This window comes from Varanus komodoensis, unplaced genomic scaffold, assembly GCF_004798865.1.
Source record: "Varanus komodoensis strain SLA01 unplaced genomic scaffold, ASM479886v1 scaffold28, whole genome shotgun sequence".
NCBI lineage: Eukaryota > Metazoa > Chordata > Lepidosauria > Squamata > Varanidae > Varanus > Varanus komodoensis.
Window position 1 is genome coordinate 246,940 of NW_025335727.1, and position 7,939 is coordinate 254,878.

Genomic DNA, 7,939 nt, shown 5'->3' on the forward strand with positions numbered 1-7,939 from the left:
ATGGCTCAGCATAGTTCTTGGCAGGGCTGTGCCAAGCAAATGCTTTTAAAGTCGTCTCCCAGCCACTTCTGTCCATGACTCAGAGTCCAGTGGCCAAGTTGCAGTGGCAGGCACTGTGGTTTTGATTCTAGGTCTTGCACTTGATCATTAACAAGGAAGATACCCAGAACCGGCTGCTCCCATTTCAGTACATGTATGTATTTATTCATTTGAGTTTGTTCACCAGTACAGTGAAAAATGGCATTAAAATTTACAATGGGTCATCCTTAGAATGTCATGACAATATTTTTTTTTGCTTGTCTTCATAAAATGTCATTGTATATTATTGAAAAGATGATGGTTTTTCATGCACAACTGACAAGAATTAGCTTCTTAAAAAAAATAAATTAAAGTACAAAATTAAAAACAACTCTGAACATCCCCTCCTAAGAAAGAGGCATCAAATAACCAGCAAGTTATCTGAACACATTCATAAACAGTGCAATAGGTTTTTTTCCTAAATTCATCAAGTTCCTACAAAGTCCATCAACAAAGCCATTGATCACAGTATAAGACTCTTTAAATACATTTCTTATTAACAATGATGTGTGCAAAACCTGAAACACATTCAAGAAGTCCTGTCCAATACTGATATATAAGTAAGAGAGCCAACTATTCCAATATCTCTGCCTTCCAGTGGGAAATCTGTCTTACCAAAAACCTTGTCTGACTTTCTTTTATGGGGAAAAAATACAAACAATCTTTCGATGCAACGTTTTGACATTAGACATTAGCAGATTGTTGTTAACAAATATTCAGATATAAAAATACAAATATGAGGAGTTCTGTTAAAAAGAAGCGCGCCATAGTGGGATGACTCGTGGCACCAAGACGTGGCACCAAGACCAGGAAGCTCATGCAAAAAAGATGGAGCAAAAATGTCTCTTGACAGCAAAACCATCACTGTCTTTTAGTACTATTATTGTTATTAGAGTCCATCCACGTCAGAACCTCTCTGTCTTCCACTCAGCACTGCTGGCTTTGGGTTTGCTTCCAAACTGCTGGTATTTTCCAAACTGATGGGGTTTAAGGGTTGGTTGGAGGGAGAGGGGGGCTACTGCGTATTATGGAGTGCTTGTCAGTTTGAAATGCAGAAGCCGTGGCTGCAAATACGACGGACCTGTTAGAGTTAGATTAGTGTGTCTGTATAGGTGCTTCTGTGTCTAGTGTGTCAGCTGCACAGCCACCCCTGAAAAGTGTAAAGTGCATTGCGAAAGGAGACCCCCCCAAAAAACAAAACAAAAGAGAGAGCAGTGGGCAATCCCATGGCTCAGTGCTCTCAGAGGAACAGCACCTTCATATTGTGGCGTGGGGTCACCCAAGACGGAAAGGGGGGCTCTGCACGGCCATTGGTGCTGCTGTGCGCCGGGCAGGGGAATGGGGTGGGGGGGGGGGTAGAAGGTTCTGGCACATAGGAAAACAGGCAGGACCCCAGCATGGGTGCCGGGAAAGGACGGCCAGGGACGGTTCTGCAGCCCGAGCGGCCAGGGGGTGGTGCTGAGACGGACAGCTCCCCGGGCACAGGGACGTGGCGAGATGCAGGCGGCCCGGTGCGTCGAGCGGCGGTGCTGAAATGGACAGCTCCCCGGAGCGCAAGAGCGTCCATTCCGCCAAAAAAAAAAAAAACCAGAACAAAACCGGAGCTCCTTCTAGAAGGGTTGTGGAAGTGTCAACGCCGGGGTTGGGCATCGTGCATTGCTAATCAGGACAGCGATGGGCGACAAGGTCTCGTTGTCCCTCGGCTCTCCGCGGGGCGCGGGGGAGGGCGAGATGGTGACCTCCATCCGTTACCTCTTCGGGTTGGGGTCTGCGTTGGGGGTGGAGGGTGTTGCCAGCAGCCTCATCTCCTTGCTTTGCTTTCCTTGTTTGTCCACAATCCCAACAAACATGCACAGCCAAAAGTGCTTAAAAATTCAGGGATCAGTCTGCAGCTGGGTGCAGGCGTCTTCTGTCCTGATTTATACCCCGGAAGGCGACTTATCTGTCATCCCCTTCAACACCTCGTCTATTCTATCGTCTTCAATCACAACTGCCAGGACACGACAATAAACACAGCACGCCGTCAGAACGGGCAGCGGGGGAGAACCGGGCACCCGCCTGCCCCCTGCCTGGGCTTGGCATGCCAGAGCCCCCTTGCCCCGCCGCTCCTGGCAGGGGGAGGGGGGGCTGCCGAGGGGCTTGCTTGCCTCTTCCCCGCTCAACATCTGGTCATGGATTCAACTCCAGGAAAATGGCTCCCTGCCTTTTCCCGATGCAGCGCAGAGCCAGCTCGCTAAGGTGATTAAAAGCCAGCATCGCATGCGAGAGGAGCCGGACCGTGGGGGGGGGGGCCCTTGGGGGGGGGGGGACAAGGGGGGTGAGTGGGGGGGGGGGAGTGAATAGGACTGATGCGGCAAACGGGCCAGTTGGAGTCAACTGCCCATGGGTCTAGAAGAGGAGTGGAGGGTCTTTAGAGAGGGTCTCAAGTCCGTCTCCCCCCCGCAGCAATCCGCCTAGAAAGTACAGTGCGGCCAGATGCAGGACAAAGTGGGGAGGCGCCTGCGGGGTGGGGGGCAAACAACCAGCCCCATCTGACTCTTGTCCTGGGGAGGAGGGCGCGATCCGGTTCGCGGGGCCGTTGAACTGCTCGCCTCCCCTTCCCGTCTACGGGCAGGAGCCGGGCGGGGGCTGATGGTGTTAGGGCGCGAGGGCAAGCCCCCCCCCCCAGGCGCCCAAGCGGGGGGCCGGGAGGGGGCCGGGGGCGCTGGCGGGGGGCGATGCCGCCGCGCCGCTGCCCCGAAGCCGAGAGCCCCGCGCGGGCGCGCTTACCTCGCTTGGCCCGGCCGATCTGGCCCAGCTTGGGCGGCCTCTTGGCCTGGTTGCCCCAGGAGTTGGTGTCCTGCAGGCGGCAGCTGAAGGAGAGGTCGCTGACTTCCGAGTCGGTGCCATAGCGAGCCACCTTGTCGTCGCTGTAGGGCAAGATCTCGGACATGGTGGCGAGGGCGGCGGAGGGCGCGGGATCGTGGTGCTCGGCGTCCCCGGGGCGGTCGAGGGGCGGCGAGGCTGGGCGCGGGCGCGGGACTCCGGCGGGCGGGCGGGCGGGCGAGCGCTTGCAGCGTCCAGCAGCCTCGCCGAGCGTCTGAGCGCAGCGCCGGGGACAGCCCTACATCATAAAGGGAACCCGGGCGGAAGATGAAGTCATGCATCCGGGGCCGAGCGCGCGGCTGCTCGGAAAGACCCTCCCCCCGCGCAGCCCCCGCCCCCGCCGCCCGCCCCCCGGTCCCCGGTCCCGCCGCAGCGCCCGGGGGGCAGGGCAGGACGAGGGCGGCGGGCCCCCCCCCCAGGGCCGGCGGCGCGGAGCCCCGGGCGCGCCTCGCCCCGCGGACCCGGGGATCCCCTCGCCGGCAGCCGCCGACCGGCCCGGGCTTCCTTCCTGCCGCCTTTCTCTGCCCTTTTGACTCGCCCGTCGGAGGCGAAACGGCGGCTGAATCATGAGAGGAACACGCGGCGCGGGCTGTGGGGGAAAGGGGCCCGGCTCCGGAACGTCCCAGAGGCTGTGGGGCGTCTGAGCATGTGCAGAGGCCTTTCCCCTTACCTCTGAATTCGCCTCGTGGTTATTAGTATTAGGATCGCATTGCATTTCTACCCTGCCCTTTTCCTCTCGCGAGGTGGCTCATGGATGCCTCCTCCCTTCCATTCCATCCTTACAACAACCCTATGAGGTAGGCTAGACTGAGAGTCTGCGGATGGCATAAAATCCCCAGTGAATTCATGGCTGCCTGGGGAGCAAGAACCCAGATCTGCTGAGTCCCAGACAACACTTCTAACTGGCTCATGCTGGTGAGCCTGCTCTGGGAAATATTTGTGCCAAAAACAGGCCCGAGCCATCTTCATTTTATGTAGCCAAAGGCCTTTCCAAGCACATAAAGATTCTCAGATACCATTGTATATAACCAAGATGCCAGGATTCAAGAGCAAGACCAAATGCAAAGCTATTAAATAAAAAGAAAAGGATTGCCTCCGGCCATTTGGTTGTACTGCCATATTTCACTCTCTTGTGCCTGTGTACACTCTCTCTCTCTCTCACAGACACACACACACGGGCGCACACATTGATTGGAGAGAGGTCTCTCTGGCCAGGCATGTTTGCCTAGGTGATGGAGCGAGGCTGTTCAGGCAGATTCGTACTACATGGGTGGGGGTGCAGGTGTAATCAGGGTAAAGTTCTCCTAAGACCCTTTTATGCCTGATAATGGATGCACCCCTCCACCACACTGACTGCCCGCTCCTTTTTAAAAAAAACACACCTGGAGGAGGAGAAGAAGAAAGCCTGCAAATTGAGGCTCTGCACCAAGGCTCACATCCCAACACGGAAGATCTCCTCCTTCTGGGGGACATCTGGGCACACTGGGGGCCCCAGACATGGCCCCCATGGTGGATGTGGCACGCCTCCCGACGGCTGCCCTGGGGGCCTGATGAGTGAGGACGTGTGTGTCTCTGGAAAGAAACAGACTGGGAAAGAGTGAAAAAGTGGTTCCATGGCCCACCCAAACATCTTTCCCTTTCCTCCCTCCGACAGGTCCCACCCTCTCACTTCCCCCGTCCTCTCCCACTCGTTTCCTCGCTGCGTCTCTGTGGCTGCCCTTTTCTCTCACCCTTCCTTGCTGTTTCTCCCTCTGCCCTGCCGCTCCCCATCGTTTCTCCCTCCCCCCAGCCTGCAGCCTCTTGTTCTCCCTCCTCTATGCTCTGCCTTGCTTTCTCTTTCTGCCACTGAACTGCTGATCAGTGCCACATTCAGAAATGACGGAGAGGCCGGAGCCCTTGCATTTGTCCATTGTCCATATGTGTGTGTGTGTGGAAGAGAAGGGGGCGACGGCAAGGTTCCGACTGCAGGGGTTGAGTGTAGGTCATCACTGAACTGTGGGTTAGTGTATTGTCTGAATCCAGCTGTGCTAACAATCTATGGTGGGTTAGCCACAAATAACCCATGAAAAGATCCTAGGGCTTGTTGGGTTGTGAACTCCAGATTGTTCATGTTTAATAAGCCATGTCTTGTTAGAATGGCTGGATTCAGACAGCATGATAACCTACTTCTGAACAAGCCACGGTTTGATGACCATCTACATTCAATCTTCATTTCCATGTTGTCTGAATCCAGCCAATAGCTGGTCAGAGCTGAGCTGCAGTGGAAGTCAGGCTTAAGAGATCACTGGAAATCCTTCCGGAATGCCTAGAATAGAAAGGGGCCTCTGTCTGGGGAAAGTGACCCGCCCCCCTCCAGCTAGAGGGTTTGCCTGGGGTAAGAGACGGAGCACGTTATATGTGTGTATCAGCTGCTTAATTTCAAAATGTATAAACTACGTCTTCATCCAAAATGTGGATTTCAGAGCATCATTTTCAGGAATCAGCTCTTCAGCACCATAAAATGCACTAGAATAAAGAGGCATAAAACCTTCAATGGGCTAGCGTTACCCATTTTAAATGCTTGGGCCAACAGAAGGTTTTGACTGGGGTCTGACAAGAACCCAGAGTCAGGCACTTGGAAGGGCGTTCAGCACCAGGGCACCCCTGCAGAGTGCTCCTGCTCTGCTGCAGACGAGAACTGTACTCTCTTGTAGGTGTGAACCATGGGATAGAGCCCTTAACTGATCATAAGGCACAGGCTCCATGTGGGAGGAGATGCTCCTGCAATATTTGGGTCCTGCGCCATTAGGGGCTAGAAAGACAAACACCAGCACTTTGCCCTGGGCTTGGTAGTGCATCTGCAGACTGTGTCGGTCCTTCAGAAGTGGGAAGACCATGCTAGTCAAAACTTCTGAACTGCTACCAAGGTCAGCTCCTTGTATAATGCAACACATTAATCCAGTCTGGAGGTTAACTGAGCGTGGTGCTTCCAATATAACTTTGCTGGGGCCCAGGTGTAATGGCCCCATGGCTGCTCTGTCAGAGAGTGACCCAGGGGTGCAAGGGGGGCAGAGGGGTAACGTCCAGCTTCACTGCCACCCACAGCTCACCAGAAACCAGGAGACTGGCCCGACTCCTCACCCCTAAGTCCCGATCATTAATGGACAAGCTGAAAAGCACCAATTCCTAATATAGAATCTTGTAGCAATTACATCCCCGCCTGGGAGAACTGGCCATTTATTCCCACTCTCTGTTTCCTAGGGTTTAGTTGGTCGCCAATTCACAGGACACCTTTCTTTCTATCCCTCGATTCCTGTGTTTGTCAGAAGTCTTGTGAAAGTCCGAGCAGAGAGTAACCGTCTACGGATCCCTTCTATCCACATATAAGCAGAGCACAAGGGCTGCATCATGGAAGTACACGGAAATGCACATAATTTGCTTGGGATTTCCAAGGAGGTGGTAAGTCATCTGAAGTCACAATTCCTTAAAGTATTCATTTGGAGCCTAAGGTTTCTTTTTGTTGGATCTTCCTGCAGTTCTTGTTCCCATGTTTTCAGCCAACCTGCTTTAAATGTGGAGGCTGCAATGCCTCAAAACACAATGTATCCCTCCAGAGTCATCTTTTGGGGGACTGAAAAGAGTTCTTTTGTGTTCCAGAGTTCAGACTGTACCTGTGCTTTATATTTCAGTTCTTGGTCAACTTAGGGCCACCTTGGAAAACAGGTCCTTGCTTTTCTTTTAGTCGCACCTCTTCACTTCTGAAGCACAAGTGCTTTGTCACTGGCCCATGTCCACCTTCCAGCTATTTTGTAAGAGCACCTGCAGCACCAGCCCAGAAAGGGTGGGGACACATGGTAGAAGCAACTAAATGACTCCTCTCCAATCTTAAATTTAATGACTGAAATTAGGAAAATCAGGAGTGGATTTTCGTGTGTGGATGGACTGTGATCTGTGTTCAGTTCTGGGACGTGATGCTTACTAAAGAACTCCAAATTCTTCAGGTCTATGTATGGCTTCTGCTTTGGTGCTTGGGTTTGCTCGCTCCCTCGCTTGCTTGTTTCTGCACCCGGCTGCAGTTGGTGGATCTCCAGTTCAAAACAAAACACACAACAGGCCTTGCCAGCATGAGATCTTCTCACCCCTGAAGTAAGGGAGATACAGCATGTCACAAGGCAAACTGTGTAATAAAACTTTGGCTGAGAGGGTGTTCGCTGCGCATGTGTATAAAGGTCCTGCATTGGGCATTGTATTTTTAAAGTGATCCTCCAATGAAGAGCCAGGAAGGCATGAAATGCTTTTGGACTGTCCACCTTTGACATCGATGAACCTTTTGTGGTTTTTCCACCCCCCTCTCTGCCCCCACTTCCAGTGACAATAAAGAGAAACAGATCTACTGCATTCCCCATTTCCTCCCAAATATTATTTTTAAAAATAAAGGGGAGGAACACAAAGATCTTAAAAGCATTTCCTTGGCATTGGCCTCCAGTGGAGCTGTAAGCACCTGTTCTTCTGTACAGACACATGTGCAAGAATGAAATTAACAGCCCTGAGTTTCTGATTTTGGGTCCATTTTGATGTCAGAGATGGTAAGCCAGGTGGCTGCTCTTTGTGAAATCTTTTTGTGAAGCATCAAAGGCTTCAGATACAAAAGCGGCAGAGCGATGAATCAGGCCTCGCACAGCAGGGGGGAAAGGACTTGATGATGTCAGGAAAACTCTTGAACTTAAGCTCCTACTGTTCTCATAAATGTCCCCCGAAGCCCTATCAGGTAGATCGTCCTTTGTGCAGCTTGCAGCTGAAACTGAATTTTTCCCTATGCCTATTTGTTCAGAAGAAGCAAAGAAATGCAGGACGAAAAGTTCTTGCTAATTCTAAGCCAAAACAATCCTTATGCAGCCATAATATGTTTTTGAACTTGCTGTGGTGCTGAGATCCCCAGCCCCTAATCTTGCACCTGCTGTGCCCCCCCCCACCCCACAGAACGGTGTGTGCTCAGCAGCATTACTTTCTGGGGGCG

The 7,939-nt window shown here is 52.6% G+C and overlaps 1 protein-coding gene across 1 annotated transcript; it reads right to left on the reverse strand.

Annotated features, from left to right (window-relative positions):
- Positions 1-1,997: 1,997 nt before the first annotated feature.
- On the reverse strand, positions 1,998-3,010 carry CAMK2N2 (calcium/calmodulin dependent protein kinase II inhibitor 2). The gene is made up of 2 exons (XM_044434664.1): positions 2,848-3,010; positions 1,998-2,068 (listed from the first exon to the last, which is right to left on the reverse strand). The coding sequence occupies exons 1-2, from the start codon at positions 3,008-3,010 to the stop codon at positions 1,998-2,000; spliced, it is 234 nt and encodes a 77-aa protein (XP_044290599.1).
- Positions 3,011-7,939: the final 4,929 nt, after the last annotated feature.

What these genes read in the sequence shown, in the direction of transcription:
- CAMK2N2 (XM_044434664.1), bottom strand. Translation starts at nt 3,010, where the DNA reads ATGTCCGAGATCTTGCCCTACAGCGACGACAAGGTGGCTCGCTATGGC. An exon ending in GATCGGCCGGGCCAAGCGAG is followed by an intron (nt 2,069 to 2,847) that starts GTAAGCGCGCCC and finishes GTGTCCTGGCAG; the next exon opens with TTGTGATTGAAGACGATAGA.